The sequence below is a fragment of the Gambusia affinis genome, linkage group LG08 (assembly GCF_019740435.1).
Source record: "Gambusia affinis linkage group LG08, SWU_Gaff_1.0, whole genome shotgun sequence".
Classification (NCBI taxonomy): Eukaryota; Metazoa; Chordata; class Actinopteri; order Cyprinodontiformes; family Poeciliidae; genus Gambusia; species Gambusia affinis.
This window is the reverse complement of record NC_057875.1, coordinates 9,071,701-9,088,555: the sequence shown is the minus strand read 5'-3', so window position 1 is coordinate 9,088,555 and position 16,855 is coordinate 9,071,701. Positions and strand designations below refer to the sequence as shown.

The following is a 16,855-nucleotide window of genomic DNA, read 5'->3' as shown; positions in this document are numbered from 1 at the left end:
CCTATTCAAGCATGACAGTGCTGGCCTCTCATTGTGATCGGATAACACGGTGCACAGGGCACAGAGATTGTCTTGAGTTTGTGTTCAGCCTTGCTGAGCACAGACATGCTCCAGCCAAGGCTTCCATCCTCCTAATTAGACAGAGAGGAGTCAGTCAGGCCAAAAGCCCAATGGGACCAGCTGCTTGGCTTCTCTCCACTAAGGGGAGGATATGCACTCCCTTTAGCAAGACCAAACAGACATGTTGTAGGAGTGGCATACAGATGCAGCAGGAAGATGTTTTGTGTAACTCATCCCAACCTACACAATCAGGACCAGTTAGATACTCAGCATCATGAGTGGGCAATAGAAATGATTCTGCTTCTCTCTGAATGATATCGTACCTTGCTGCTACGGCTAGTAGATTTTTTGCATTGGCAGCACCTGGATCCACAGAAAGAGACTTGGCGGCCAGTAGCAGCTTACTTGATGCCATTGAGATGTTTTTCAGATTACCAATGACTTGAATCTGGTCCTCTTTGCTCTGAGCAGGGACAAATCAAAGAAGAACATGTATTCTTATAAATACATGATGGAAAAAAAATACAGAAAACAATAACCATATCTGCAAGTTAGAAAACTACTATATCTTGGGAAGAATGTCAAATAAATGTATTTATGGCATCTCCTTAACTAAACATTCTCTGTACATAGCGGGCTCAAACTTAGATGTCACGCTGTGTCAACTCCTATTGAACTCTATCTTTACAAACTAATGAGTTAAATCACCAGAACAAGAGCACCACTAGATCCTATTAAATCTGAAAGTGTAGTTGCTGTTAGAGACTATCACAGCTCCCAAGTTAATAAGGTGAAAATGTTCAATTAACCACTGTCTTAAACAATATCTTAGCTAATAAGGTAATAAAAAAATACACTCCGTATTTAAGGCTTCCAGCAAAATGATCTTTAAGCGCTCTACTGAATAGCCAATTCAGTGGAATGTGGAGGAGGAAGTTGCATGATTGCGAAACCTACTTGGGTGTGTCCTGCCATCTCAATGCCAGCATCCAGGAACTCATCAAAGTCTTGGCTGAACTTCCCCGAGGCTGCAGCCAGCTGGCTGCTTGTTCCACGGGATGAGTGGACGACCTCGCCTGCTGAGTGGTTGAGTTCAGCTGCTGTGTGGTTCAAATCAGTTTGGGCCTCCTGGAAAGTCTTACTGCAGGGAGGGAGCTTCAAAGACATGTCAGACTATTAGGATTTGCAGTACAAAAAAGCATTGATATTTTAAAATAAAGATGCAGGTTGGATAGTCACACTTATATTAGGAATTCAATTCGGAATTTAAAACTTGTGTATTGTATAGTTTTATAGCATGCAGAGTGGTAAGCATTCATTTTTTTATGAATTACAGCTAAGGACATTGTATCCATGTTATAACCAATGCAATCAGAGGGGAGAACGCTGTCTTGACTGAAAATATACATGAATATATATACATATTTCACACCTTGTAAATTTGCCCTACTCTTGAGTCGACTTTGCTTCACAATCCTCTCAAGGCTGCAGTTATTTCTGCTTTTTGTACATCTTCTTCTACTACAGCTTTTTCCCTAACTCAACTTTCAGTTAATATGCTTGCAAGCTGTATCCCTTATTTACAATAATCCTTTGTGAGTGGAATAAAAAAACAACTGAAGTAAAACAGCTTTTTAATAATATTCTAAGATTGACCAGGACTCACACAGTCCACCAGGAGCTTCTTGCTGGCTTCCCCGATGCTCCTGAGAGCCATATCGACATCCTTCTGGCCTGGTAGGCAGTTCACACAGTTATTCAGGGAGTGTGACACTGCTTTAGCTACCTGAAACACAACACAACATCAGTGAATAGACTGCCATAACCCATTCTAATAATGTGCTACACAATAAAGCCCAAGAGCAAAGCAGAGCTATACTGGGGGAAAAAAAACCCATCTGAAATGCAAATTGAGCTTAGAGCACTGTCACTAATTTTTCCTGCTGTCACAGATTTATGCTAAACAATATGTTTATCTCCTGAAGGGTCTGTGGGAAATGAATGGTTTTATTCTCAGGGGAGGGATGTCAGGCAACAAAGGACTCAGCAGGGAGAAAATAGTAACGCTTAGAGGGGGTGATTGTTATGAAAAACCAGAAATGTTTACAAATCAGCGGCATATAGGGGAAGAGGACTGAGAAGAACAATGTAATCACTGGGGGACATTGATATTGCATCTGGGAATAAGTAGCTGGGACCTGTGCTACCTGAGCCAGTCTCTGCTGACTCTCAGCATCTCCTGGCTGAACCAGGGCCTGATGAGCTTCGTGGATCAGCATAGCCGAGCCTTCCATCACATACTGAGCCGAGTCCAACATGGCAGCTGCAGCTTGAGGCTCCTTTGTGCTGGCTGCTACACCTCTGGCGGCTTGGGCCAAAGTCCTCAAAGCCTGGGCTGTTTCTCGTGCGGCAACACCTGCAATAGAAAAGAAAATAATTAAATGAATCAACCACATGTTGATGAAAGATAGCAAGGATAGACAGTAGATGTGCAACTTGTCTTTTTTTATATTTTCTAAAACTGTTTTCAGCAGTCTTTGTGTTAAAGAATACTTATTTTCCCTATTGGCTGCAATTGTTGCAACGTCCTATTAATCAGCTGGGAGTAGAAACATAGTGTGACCAATACTACGATAGCGAAATGCCCTCACTGTCTAAATTAATGAGGTTGCATAATAAATACGGCCCCCACATGGGAGGTGCTCTTAAATTATTACACATAGAGCTAAAACAGCAGCAAATTGCATCAAATTGCATTAACCAGCAGAGTGGAGCCATTTACTGATGAAATGTTAAATCCAGTAAAAAAAGAAAAGATTAATGAGCAGCGGGCAGCACCCTGAGCCACAGCATGAAGCAATGCCTGGAAGTGCTTGTTGTTGGAAAAGCTGTTCTCTACATGTTTTTAACTCCACCTAGATTTAGGAAATCACATTTAACAGAAACAACAGCCAGGCAGATTACAAAAAAAAATATTACTGAAAACAATAAAAATAATCATAATCCAGTTAGCCTTTTATTTTTGCTGTAGTTCGGCGGTTTGCCGGAGTAAAGTGGGAACGAGCAACTGCAGTAAATGTGAACATCTTGTATTTGCTCAGAAGAGGTTACCTGTGTAATGTTCATTGCCCTGAGCAGCACAGGTCAGCAGCTGGGCCATAGAGGAGCCCACAGCCTTTGATGTACTTCCCAAATCTTGAGCACACTTTTCCAGCTGCAAGAGCAACACAGTGAATCATTAGTTCCATCTACTTATACATGACCAAAATATATATGTCAAAGATAAATACTCATGCATTAAAGGAGTAAAATGACTGAGTAAACACTCTGGGTAATAATGACAATGTATTACCGTGGTTTAGATCGAAACATATTTATGTGTTAGAATGACCTAGACAATTGAGAATCTGTGTCAATACTAAAATACATTCTTGCTCATACATACTCTCAATTCAATTCAACTCATATTGAGGAATTTTGCGAAGAATGGGGAAAAGTTTCAGTCTGTAAATGTGCTAAATGTCTTAATTTTGTTTCATAAAGTTAAGAAACTCTGTAAAACAGTAAAACTGTAGTGTCATGATTTTACCTAGTTTGCCTCCTTATGGAGTTCTAGATCTTGCTAGATTATATACAGGAACATCCGCTTAGAGTCATTTTAATAAATTATTTCAGTAAGAACAAACACATTTTGTAATGTATCTCAGTATCTACTGACCGTTTCTCCTGGAAGAGGTTTTAACTGGCCATCAATCACAGACCTCTTTGCATCTTGGAGTTCACTCTTTAGTGTCTGCACTGTCTTGAGCGCTGAGTCAATCTCCAAAGGGCCACAAGCTTCATGGGCCTTCAGATAACACCCAAACAATAAAATGTCATTCAAACTCAATTATGCAGAACAGACAGAATCATATGCTATATGCTGCTGATATTACTAGATGAGATCAAAGGAGTGGAGTTTCATTAAAATGCAAAAGCAAGCAAATATCCTGTGGCATTCAGATGAATCTTGTTATCTCAGACAGTGTTATGGATACCTTCTGCATGGCAGTCCTGAGCTCTGCCAGACAGGTTGCTAAATTCTTGGCACACTGGCCCAGTTGCATAGCAGCAGCCTGCTCAGCCACTGTTGGCACAGCTGACTTTGCCGACGCAACCATCTTGCTTCCAGGCTGACAGATAGTGACAGAAATATAAAAATCCATTATTAAGATATATATATAAAAGCAAAGACTCGATGGTCATTGACAATTTAAAGGCCACATACTTACCTGCAAAAAGCTTTGGCTGGCCATGATGAGGGCGAGCTGAGGGCCAAGCTCCTCAGGCTGGGCCTGGCTGCTCCTCATTCCTTGCACCAACTGGGGAATACTGTCTGCTACTGCCTGGAATTAAAAGTATTCATTGTGCATTTTTATATGCTACACTAATGAGACTACAAGAGGAAAATGTTGCAAATCTAAGGAGGTCTCTGAAAGTAAACCAGCAAAATACATACACTGCATAAAAAGAAGATGCATTAGGAAGACTGCATGACAGTACCTTACAGCTGTGTACAAGCTGCTGGTGTGAAGCAGTATTTTTGTTGGAGGCGGCAGCATTTTGGGCAGCTGCTATGGTCTGAGTTGCAGCAGCCGCTGCCTGCTTAGCAGCGATCTGTTCATAGAACAAAAAACCCCAAAAAACACAATTTAGTCTACAGCAAAATAAGGATCTTGGCAAAGAAGAGCACTCGTGTATGCTCCATCTTATGATATACTGCCATGTTCTGGCTCAGGCAGACGTCTAATCAGACAGAGAGGAGTTTCAGCCAGAATGTTGAAAGAAAGAAAAAAAAAAGAAAAAAAAATCCAACCCAGTCTTTATGACATGAACTGATCACCACTAGTCTTTTTTAATTTACCTCATGTCTATTCATATACAGTGGTGGGCAACACGTTTACATACGCATCATCAGTGTGAATGCCATATAAATTTTGAGCTTTTAATAATGGTTTAAGGCGTTTCTTTTTTCTGGGCGAAAAACATAAAAGTTCCTTTGAGAAGAGAGGAACTAAGTTCTCATATATCTCAGATTCATAGAGAAATATTTTAATACAAATGCTAGGACATATTATTTTAGAGCAATAAGTGACATTAACAATAAAAATATTGTCAACTGGAATTGCATTTCATCCAGTAATGCATCATATTTCACATTAGAACAGGATTTGCCAGAAAGCCTGCAATCTCATCTTTTTATGAAGTCAAATTTTTTGTGTCCTGCAATCAATCAGCTAGCTTCCATCCCTTTATATCAGCAACAAAATATTATAAATACACACAATGTGTGTGTGTAGTCACCAAAACAGTGTTTGGTGATTGACTGATATTTCTCAGGCTAAAGTGAATATGACAAAAGTTGAAAAAAGACTGTAGTTTTTTAAAAAGTTGGTTATTTAAAAAACAACAACACAAAAACTGTGTAAGAAGAACCTCACACAAGGCCAGATTTATTTATTTATTCATTTTACAGTTTTGTTGTTGCTGTTTTTGAACAGCAGCTGTCGATTAAACTGAAAGTTGCCACCTTGACATAACTGGGTGAGTTGTTTTACCGAGAAATTGATAAGAAGCGCTGTGAAAATGGTTGGATGCACTTCTCTGCCTGCGGTGCACGCTCCCAACACAGGGGAAACAGAATTTCGCACAAAACAGTACCAGGCTTGGACCAGCTAGTACTACCGCTGATGTAGGTACGGAAATCTGAGAACAGCCAGGCATGGTTGAAAAATGGATGCAACTGGATGTCCGAATAGCACAGTGAACCAAAATACACATCAAACTAGTTATATAATAAACCAGTCTGCCATTAGGCATCTAGAATGGCCTCAGTAATTTTTTAGTTATTGAAAAATCGTAGATTATGTATTAAGTCTGTGCCAGGAAAATATTTCAAATTAGCAATACCATATTTTAAAAGAACTGGGGTAAAAGATTAATCTAGAATTAGAACAGAAGCTGGTTAAGCACTGAAAAAGAAGAGTATTTTTTTCCGTAGTTTGCTAAGAAACCTTTATCCTATCATTAGATGTGACAGAATGCATATACATGAGCCTGCATGTAGAACTTTGAACCTCTGTGAATGGGAGATTATATCTAATTCTCTGTGGAGAATCCACAATAATTACAACCATGCACAGTGAATTATTGAAATTTAATTTAAGCTATTTGGTATATAATCATACCAACCTAAAAATGAATGGCTGAAAGCCTGTTCTTCTGTTCTTAGTATGATATTATGTCGTTGATGAGTGAGAGTGCAAACTTTACCAGCTTTTAAGAGAAATGTCTTTTTGGGTGACTGAGGAGCCAAGAACAATAAAATATAACCGATTTACAGAACACAATCTGTCATTACAAAAAGAACATTAGAGTTACTTGAGATAGCTTTGGTACAACAAATGACTCCAGTAATGGAAGATGGATGGTGAATGTTTGTAGGTCGCATTAAGCTAGAAATAGCACTTCAAGCTAACAGTTGTGTGCTTATATATTATTTTATCAGTCAAATCAGTAGTTTTTATTTGCATTCTGTCAAATTACAACAATGTGAAAATATGTTAGATATGAATATGTTTCAAGAAATACTCATCAAATGCAGAGAAAACTATATTATTTGAACAGTTTGTTGATTAGTAGTTTTATCCAAACAATCTGCCACAACCGGCTGTTTGAGGACATTCAGAAACTTGATGCGGCCCGAAATTAAAACAGGGGTGACACCACTGTCCTAAGTAATGACAATAGTACACTCCAATGTGCTGTTTATTTTATTTTGCTTAGCATTCTGTACATAAAACCAAAATTAGATAAAATAGAGGCTTTCAACCAAGTGAACATGTCTCCACAGCCACTGAGGCATTCATTTGAACTTGACAGTACAAATCTGAGGGCTCCATAGCTGCCTAAATTGTTACAAGCACACTTGGAGATTAATAATACTCTCCTCGACTAGCTTACATGCGGGTGTGATGGAGGTGACCATTAGTACTATTACTGTGACCATCTGATGCAAGGAGTCAGGCTGAGATTCCTGTCTGATAGCAGGCTGATTTCAGCCCTTGGGTAATGAATAGTTTATGTGCCTGGGAAATTGAACATTGGGTGCTCCAGAGCAGAGGGGTGGTTGTCATTAGGGGGCAAACTGATACTGAGGGCTAAACACAGATCTTAATACAGATAGTTCCTTCAGTGCATTAGTAGGATTTACAGCTCTCCGTGGTGATAAAAAGACATAACGCAGACAAATAAAAAAGTGACCTTACTCAGAGTTTTATATCAAAGAGGTAGAAAATATCACTGTCTTAATTACGAAGATGGATAATGTTGGTTTGATGGGTGAATTAAGGTGGACCAACTTGAAAAGGGGGATAAACTAACAGCTCTGACTCACCTCCAGTCGATTGACTAGTTTTTTCTTTATGGCATTTTGAGCTGCAGCATTAGTGGCAACCCGTAACCCTTCGGCTGCCTCCCTTAATCTCTGCTGCTGGTCCTCATTCTCTGGGTATGCGGCTGCCCCCTGAGAGCAAAAAATGTTGCACAATTATGCATATTTCTGCAAATGCACATACTGTAGTGAAGCATGTTGTAGATACAGCAAACAATATGAACACCAGCACCTTTTGAATATTAAGTTTAACAACTCTGACTGCACTGCACGTGTTGTATGATGAATGCAAAGAAACATTTAACTTCATCTTCTTTCAGTTTCCAAGGAAACCGTCAGTGCAAGATCCTCACTTCCTCTTTGATAATGGCAGTGATGTGGTGATTAATGTGCCACAGATCAAAAACATCTTAACAAGCTACACGCTGCTCTTCTCTTGCATGGGTATTTCGCCCAGATAATATTCTTCTCGACGGCGCCAGAGGCTCATTAACAGACACTGATTCTGCATACTTTCATAATGGAGGTAAAATCACACAGTAGCTATTAACATAAAGAAGTACAGACTTTCAGCAGTCATGTTTTTAAGTTAAGTTCTCTCAAAGCCACATTTCAGATATTTTTAAAACAATTTAAATAAAGAGTAGAAAAGCTAATATTCTTATTATTACTATTACTATAAATAATAATAACAACAACAATGACGACTATTATTATTATTATTATTATTATTATTATTATTATTAATAATTCATGTTAAATATGTTATAATATGAGAAAACTTTTAAGAATCACTCACCTTTGCAGCCTCCACCATTCGAGCTGTGGCATCCGCCAGGAGTTTGGCTGCAGCAAGGAGTTTCTTGGAGTTGTCGACATCCACTTCTGCCTCTGCATCTGACCTCATGGCATTGACCAAGTCCGAGGTAGCCTGGGCCAGCACGCGAGCCTGACGCACCATCTCACCTGTTCAGACCAAAAATCAACGTCTGCATCAGTACATAATCTGTTGGAATGAGGTATTAACATGTTAGATCTTTTAGGATCTAATTACGAAACAAAGAAAAAAAGATTTTCTGTGACAAACGAATTTTCAAGGATTCCCAAAGCAAAAGCATCATTAATCTGTAGCAATACAGCGATGGACTATTATTGCTGCATCTTCCAACATGCGCTAATTTGCACTGACAGCTGTATAAGTAAAAACAGTACCATGTACAGAAAATAAATAAATAAGAAGATTCATGAGTCGCATTAAGATTTTTTTTTTTTACTTTAAAATTAACAATACAGTATTTTAAGATAATCAACCTGAATTTAGAGCAGCTCTTTCAAGCAAAAATAAATGCGATTCCACCAGGGTATAAGCTGTAAACCACAAAATCCTAGGCTTAAAATTAAAGGCTTTACCTAAATCCTATATATATTAAAGAAAAAAGAAGATAATTATTCAGAATTATGTAAATCTAATTTGAACACAATGTCAAAACCTATGTTTTTATAAACTTTGCCATGTCAACAAAATGAAGAATGTTTATGAAAACAGGTCATGTCTACAGAATAAGATTGTTTGGCTGGTGAAATAGGAACATGAATTCAATTTTATTATCTGTGCATTAATGGAGATTAGAATACATTCTTGTCAAATGTGAGAAGCACAGAACTCTCACAAACAAATGAGGTTAGGGCAAAAAATAAATGAGGTAATTTTTTATATGTAGGTATAGACAGAATACTTGATAAATATTGGGGAACATTTTCTAATTAGTTTTAAACATTTTTACATGTTTTGATGTGTATAACTTGAAATTGTAAAATAATATTTAAAAAATAATCAAAATAAAACAAATGTGAAATACATAAAAAGTTTGACAAAAAAACATTCTATTTATTCTTATTATAAATGTGTATTTCATATCTCCAGGTTTTTTATTACACCTAAAAATTAAATAATATTTTAAATTACATTTTATTCTAGTTACAAAATGCGAAACCTCATTTTGCCTAATAGTTTCAAAGTTCATATTACTTTCACCTATATGTCCTCATGTGGCAGAATGTTTCCATCATCTGATCCAGCAGAAATATAAATCTGTGGGATATACGTAACAGCTCCCAACATGTCTGCTATTAAAAGCTGCATTTCCGAAACTCCCACCTCATGCTCTAAATAACTCACCCAGTAAACCGCTGTAGATGTCTAGCTGCTCTACAATCAACATGTGAAATCATATGGCATCAACCTGTCCACTAAAATGTGTACCTCTGGTGTTTAGCAGGATTTTTAAAAGTTGATTTATTGACAAAAAACGCTTGGCCTTTCAAACCATGTCATGTGTTTCCTGTTGAATGCCAAAGACTCCCAGTTTCTGATTGAAACCAGACTCAGAACTTTGTAGTGGTTTAGGATTACATGGCTACTACAAGCCCTCGGGAATTTGACTCACTTTAACAATACTTCAGTCTCTTGACTCAAATCAAAACATACAACCTGAGCTTTGAACATCCACTGAGGTTTTTTTTTCAGGATCATTTGCAGATAATGCTTTTAAAGTCTCACAACACAGTGAAAACATATTATCTAGAGCCAAATAGACTATTCTGCAAGAATCAGTTCATTTTCTTCAGCATGGCTGTTGTTACTCACCTGCATCGCCCATGGAAGTGAAAATATTTTCAGTCACATTCATAATTGTGTCTGTGGCTTGGTCATAGCGTCCAATGGGCTCCCCGCAGCTGGCGTAGTGGCGGACGTGTTGGAGGAGGTCACTCAGGGCCTGGCTGACCACACCAGCTGCAGCTGCAACTTGTTTCAGCAACTCGCCGTCGCTGCTGGCCGAGCGGCAAGCTTTGACGCAAGTCTCCACCGATCGGTCCACCAGCTTCCCGGCCTCGACAAGCTGCTCCTGACAAACCGGCGAGCTGATGGTTGGGCTTACCACCTGCAGCACACAAAGAGGCTGGCAGCAGCTCAGACAAATAAAGACATCCAACACTGATTTTTCAATGAAGCAGGAAGCTACAGTTATTCTTACATCATCCAGATAAGTACATTGTGGAAGCTTGCAAATTAAGCATTTTTATTTTATTTTGTTTCAGATAAAAATTATCTGTCTACTAGTCTGCAAATATAGTAGACACATATATATATATATATATATATATAATATATTATTATTATTATTATTTTAATTAAAGTGTACCTTGGTGCATGCAACCAGTTGTGAGGTAGACAGGGCACACTGAGTGGCAGCTGCAATCACTCGGTTCTGCAGTATGGTGTCCTCGGCCACCTGGGCCACATTCTTGGCCTTCAGGACTAACATAGCAGCTGCATTGGCCACCGCTTTGGCCAGATTCATCAGAGTGTCCTGCAACATATTAATCAGTGTCCTTCACAGGAACAGAGCACAGCTGTGTGCGTGTGACTGAAGGGAGCAAGAAAGTAAATGTTTGCAGTTCATTTTGTTCAACTGATATAATGTGACTCGTACATAAGTAATGTACAAGAAGCAGCAAGACTCGACGCACAAAAGAAGAATGAGGCAAACTATCAGACTGTCAAACTATAGTCTGTCAGTATTATTAAATATAGGTGCACAGCTGAATTCAGGTTCAGATGTATTGCAACTTGATGGACCCTGACTTGTGATTGGCTGAAATTGGCTGATTGTCTTTTTCTGATCAATGAAAATACCATAGCTAAACAGTAACAGTTTGATCGAACATCATCACTTAAAGTTAGTTAGTGTCTCTATCAGAAAAAGAAAGTCTTAATTTAGCAGAAATTTGCTTGCGTAAGATTTATGAGAATGGTCATTTGTTTTTGTTTGCATTTATCTATCTAAGGAGACATTTAAACTGAGGAGTGTGTTGTAAGAACATGAATTTCTATGTCAAATACACAAAGCAGCAGCAAGGACAGGCTAAATACCACAGGGTTTAAACACTGTATAATCTTTCTACTTTAAAAGAAGCACTCTATCTGATGCTTTGTTTTAAACTGGCAGGCCAACAATAAAGCCTGAGGTAATTACAAGAGTGTATTGACATTTTTAAAGGGGGACAGAGAATATGGGTGTGTGTCTTCCTGTTTGGCCGACACAGCCATGGAAACAGTGAGTGGGAGGCGTCCAACCTGGAACTTCTCATCAGTCTCGCCCTCCCCCATGTGACGGAGCAGATCCCCGCTGGCTTGTCCAATGCTTCCTGCTGCAGTCAGCACCGTCTGTCTCGGCTGCACGAGGGTGACATCAGCACATTCATTACGCGCGGCTGGCCAGTTCCCACAGAAAACACTCCAGTGTGATCTAAAACAGGATCAAACATCCCTCCCAGGCAAAAAAAAAGCTCCAACTTGCATCTTCACTGGGAAATTGTTAAAATTAGCAGATCAGCATTTTGTGTATGTGTGAATTGTGTGGGATTTCAGCTGGGATTCTCAAACCAGCGCAGTATTCACTGGGTGCCTCACCTCGCCGGCAGCAGGCTCAACGGACCTGAGCAGATCTGACACTGCTCCTGCCAACATTCTGGCAGCACCCATGAGCTTGTGTCCGCCTCCCACTTCATCTTCCATCAGTGCTGCAAGAAGCTTCACGCCCTTGGACATTTCCGTGAGGTTGGAGGATATGGTAGTGATGGCGCAGCCGACTGCTGTGTAGTCGGTCTCTGTTGGCTCACCTGCAGTGGAGAGATGACCGTCAAATCAGTCAAAAATCAACCTGTGCCTTTGTTGTGCATCTTAATTTACTGCTGCAGCACTGACTCAGTTCACCACAGGGCAACTCATGTGTCATTTGCTTTTACACACACATCAGTGTCATGATTAGAGCCTGTTTGAAATGGCTCAATTGAGATAAGGAACTAATAAAGCAAGTGGCTATGAAAAAGAAAAACTTTAAATTTGATAGTGAGGGGAGCTTAGGTGAAATCTAACAGATGGCAAGGTTAGATTAAAACTGGAAACTGGCATTGTACCAAAGAACACGGGGCAGCTGGGCGAGATGAGCTTCAGAGCAGATGTATTAAGATGTATTCATTAGCAGAAACAGAATACCAATAGAGGAAACTAAACCTTTACCCAGTCACTGATCAAAACGGACCTAGGAAATGTTACGGCCCGAGTCTTTTTGTGTTTGTGTTTCTGCTCTTGTGCTCCTCCTCTGTGCAGGCGTGGCTAATCTGTTAATTCAGAGCACAAAATACATAGATCTTCCCATTTCCACCTTCGTCGTTGCCCTCAAAGTCCACTCTGCCTCCTGAAGTGTGTAGTGCTCTGCTGCCAGGCCTCAATGACTCTCCTCAAGCACATTTGATTCCGTCATTGTTTTTGCATCTCATCACTTCCATATACACACATACCACACATGCGCATTGGATTGTGCCACTGCTACTGAAATTCCCATTCCATTGTAGTCTTCATTAATAAATATTCTTTTTCTGCACCTTAAGCACAGCATGTTCCCCCAATTTTGTTATGACCCTGAGCCAGTCGTAACAAGAAACATTCATTAATTCTTATCTCAAAACATTTGCCAGGGTAGAATGGTATAATGTGACTATTTAAGAAAAAGTAAAAATAACTGAATGGAGCTCCTTTAAAGTGCTTAGTATTTTCCAGGGAACTCACCTGCTGTGAGATTGACCACAGAAGCTGTTCCAGCAGTGATGGCATCAACCTGAGAATGGATTTCATGTTTTGATTCATCCACTTTGTTCTGAACCCAGACTCTGGATGCCTTTTGGAGGAGGAAAATAAGAGTCTCAGACATTCATCACAGTAGGAGATTTTTGATTTTTGATCACCCTGATTCAAGCCCAAGGCTAGCAAAGAAAATATTATGAATGTTTACAGTCTGCTCTAAAACCTAATTATTCTTAAAAAAGTAAGAGAAGCGAAAATAAAGATCCACTCTGCATTTATTTATCCCAATGTATACTTCAAAACTGTTAAATGAATATGGTTGAACTCACCAAGTCATGGCCCAGTGGAGGCAGATTATCTACTTGTCTCAGGTCGGCTTGTGCCTGCTGAACAGCCTTCATGCTGCTGTTAATGGTTCCCATTAGAGCCTGCTGGGCTAGACTCTGATAGCAAACACACAACACACACAAAGCATATTTTGTGGAATGAAATCAGGGCTTTCTGTGCATCTTCCAGAAAAGAGTTGCTGAATCATTTTCCTAAATAGTCAAATCACATCAAACCTGAAAAAATGTTTGCATCTTCCAAATGATGTTTTGTTTCTTCAGGACTTAAAGAACAAAGGATGTAAAGGTGTGTTATCCTACTCACCAGTGGAGGCATGTGTCCTCTGTGCATCTGTCCTATGGTGATTTGCTGCTGGGCAGAAGGCATTGTACCTACACTGTAGTTATCAGGGCCACCAATGGAGCCAGAGCGTATAATGCCAGGAAGAGCCACTGACCCATGTTCCACACGACCAACCCTATTATACTGCTGTTGCAAAATTGTGGACCTAAAAATAAATATAGAAAAAAAATAGGTTAGGGACATAATTTTTCAGTGTAAAGTTGATTTAAAAGGTAGACACAGGCAGAAGTTATAAGTGAAAACAATTATCCATTGTTGGTGTTTTTTATTTTTTATTTAATCTTTGGTCCAAACTGTTGTCATAATGATTGGGACTTTGGTGTTGTGTTTCTGCTTTGTATTATGATTTGTCAACCTTTGTTTGTCACATTTACCTCATTCCTTAGATTTATGATCCTTTGTGCTTTTGTTCTGTAACATAGTATTTCTTGTGTTTATATTCTAGTCCCCTTCCTTTTGTATTATGCTTGCCTGAGTAAAATTGTTTATTTTCACCTGCCTGCATCCTCATTGCATTTGAGTCCATTTCACGATCATTTTAGCTAAATAATCAACATATCTTGGGGATACACTATGGACAACAACAATGTAGTTCATGTAGCTAGAGAAAAAAGAAAGGAGAAGAACATTTTGAAATCATAATGTTGTTTCCACCACCATCATCTTTGACCAAGAGTATGGTTACCCTAACAAACAAGTATGTTTACCCTAACAAGGGTAAAGTTAGTTTCCCTTGTTCAATAATGTTTTGCATATAAGTCAAAAAGTTCTATTTTGGTCTCAACCAAACAGAGCGCCTTCATCCATAAGTTTGCTGTGTCATTTTCATAGCTGGTGCTAAACTGCAACTGACTTTTTTTGAACAAAGACTTTAATTTGGCAAAAGGCGAGGGCTCTCATTTTTAAGGTGAAATGGGGCCTGAAACTGGTACACTTCACTTTCCACACAAAGGTTGTGATATATGGAAAACAAACTTGGTGGGAGAATATGTGGTCCCCCGTGCAAACTCTGTCCTGCTGCATCCATCACCCAGAACTGGCACTGCTAGAAGATTTTGCAAAAGGGAGAGTCGGGAAGGAAATCCAAACTGTTCGGGCGTTATGTATTGATGCATTCTGCCACTATATCCTGCAGGGGATAAAGACTTCCCTCTCAGCTGCTGGCTTCTATTCCCCTTTCCAAGCTCCTAGAGTGTAAAGGAGGTGGGCTATCGCTCACAAATTTTATTTGTCACACCACTACTGTGAATACCAAATATGAGATTTTTCCAATTCTCCACTTCACCCACATAGATTTCTCCCATGTGAAATTGTGTTTTCTTCCTCTTTTAACTGGCCTGGCAACCATGACAGTTGTTTATTTTTTTTCTTACTTACAATGCTGTTTGCTCACTGTTTTCTAACAAACCCTCACAGGACAGGTGACTTCTAAAGACAATTAGTTGCACTACATTTTATTAATGGGATTCAAAATAAAATGGGTTAGAAACAAATACAAAGGATTTTTTTCCTTCCACTTCACAATAATAAAATATTTTATGTTTGTCCATTACATAAAATTCCAATAAAATACATTAAATATTGTAGTTGTATGGAATGTGGAAAATGTAAAGGGAAATAAATACTTAAGGAGTCAATGGTGTTCAATCAAATAAATATGCTAATGTTTTTGATAATAACATCCCAGGGATTGATTTAGACCAGAGAACATACAAAATGATAATTAGTGCACAACAATGGTCACGCACCAACAGTCATTCTCACAATGAGTAGGCCTCGACAGAGAGAGTACTGCAGAAAAATGGGTTTTCATGTCCAACTCAGCAGATGCTCCCGACTCCATTGGTTAATTACAGCTTGTTTCGAAATGCATCAATTATGTTTTTGCAATGGAAACCTCAACATGAGTCAGCTGGCGCATGCCAATATGACAGCATATTTTATCAGACAGTAGTTTCAACAGGAGCCATGTGAATTTTTTCAATCTCCACTTCTCATTCACACTCCAGTTCTGTAGGAGACCATATAGCCAAATGTAGAGATAGATTGTCTCACGATTGCAATGAAGCTTTTTCCTGCCTCCTCTCTACACCATCCTTGTGCGTCTGACCCTGAAATCAATCTTACTAAACATGGATGTCTTCATTGTTTATGCTTCTATGCCTCCTGACAGGAGGAGAGAGGACTGCAGGGAGATGAGACTTTTCACAATACAGATAAGACTAAGATATATATTCATCCATTACTCATAAAAAAATGTGGCACCATTTAGCATCTCTTTTTAAACCAGCTAGGAACACAAGATTATTTTACAGAGATGTGAATATTTCTCACTCAACGTTCACGCTTGGAAAAAAGCGCATCCTAAGTAAATAACACTTCTCTCAACAATCCATTTATATGTAGCATCTAATTTTTTTCCTCAGGTAGAAGAGACTGAAAAATGAAAGAAAAGGTGAGTAGGAAAAAAAGTACACTCAAATTTATTTTTCTATTCTACTTTTTCCATAGTGTGTAGGAGTTCTGAAAGTAAAATGACAAGAAACAGAGCCTAAATACAGAATAAAACAGGCTTTTATTTCAGTGGCTCAACTACGGTTAGGATCATACTCTTGGTTTTGCAAAACACCGAGATGAGATGATCTTTATAAATCAATGTTGCCATTACTGTTTATTAGACTTATTAACATTATTTATCTACTTAAAAAATTTGTGGCTGGGGTTAGTGCAAGTGGACCAGATGCTAAAAGTGGGAATGACTGGTCTAATAAACTGGTATTAATAACATCATTTATGTTTTATTTCTTAACGCACAAATGATGCAGCTTATTATGTCCATTACGTAATACTTAAATGGTCTTAATCTGACAGACTTCCTACTAACAAACAGAAAGTACATATTTCATAGAACTATCTTGAAATCCATAGGGCTGTGTTTGTGTTTAAGTAGGACATATTTATCTTTCTATAACTGTAAATACACAGCCAAATAAGCAGCAAGACACAAATGCATCAAGACTCACCAC

At 38.8% G+C, this 16,855-nt stretch overlaps 1 protein-coding gene across 5 annotated transcripts in view; it reads right to left on the bottom strand.

Annotated features, from left to right (window-relative positions):
• tln2b (talin 2b) overlaps positions 1-16,855 on the bottom strand; it is a 96,734-nt gene that overhangs the window by 27,653 nt on the left and 52,226 nt on the right. For all 5 annotated transcript variants that reach the window (XM_044124217.1, XM_044124214.1, XM_044124216.1 and 2 more), the window contains exons 13-30: positions 13,791-13,974; positions 13,469-13,582; positions 13,125-13,233; positions 11,967-12,175; positions 11,631-11,729; positions 10,696-10,863; positions 10,140-10,434; positions 8,292-8,458; positions 7,496-7,624; positions 4,603-4,716; positions 4,332-4,445; positions 4,098-4,232; positions 3,779-3,907; positions 3,172-3,274; positions 2,268-2,476; positions 1,727-1,846; positions 1,018-1,215; positions 384-523 (exon numbers count right to left, since the gene is read on the bottom strand). In XM_044124217.1, coding sequence (XP_043980152.1) covers positions 384-523; positions 1,018-1,215; positions 1,727-1,846; positions 2,268-2,476; positions 3,172-3,274; positions 3,779-3,907; positions 4,098-4,232; positions 4,332-4,445; positions 4,603-4,716; positions 7,496-7,624; positions 8,292-8,458; positions 10,140-10,434; positions 10,696-10,863; positions 11,631-11,729; positions 11,967-12,175; positions 13,125-13,233; positions 13,469-13,582; positions 13,791-13,974 — 2,736 coding nt within the window. The remainder of the gene's footprint in view (positions 1-383; positions 524-1,017; positions 1,216-1,726; positions 1,847-2,267; positions 2,477-3,171; positions 3,275-3,778; positions 3,908-4,097; positions 4,233-4,331; positions 4,446-4,602; positions 4,717-7,495; positions 7,625-8,291; positions 8,459-10,139; positions 10,435-10,695; positions 10,864-11,630; positions 11,730-11,966; positions 12,176-13,124; positions 13,234-13,468; positions 13,583-13,790; positions 13,975-16,855) is intronic.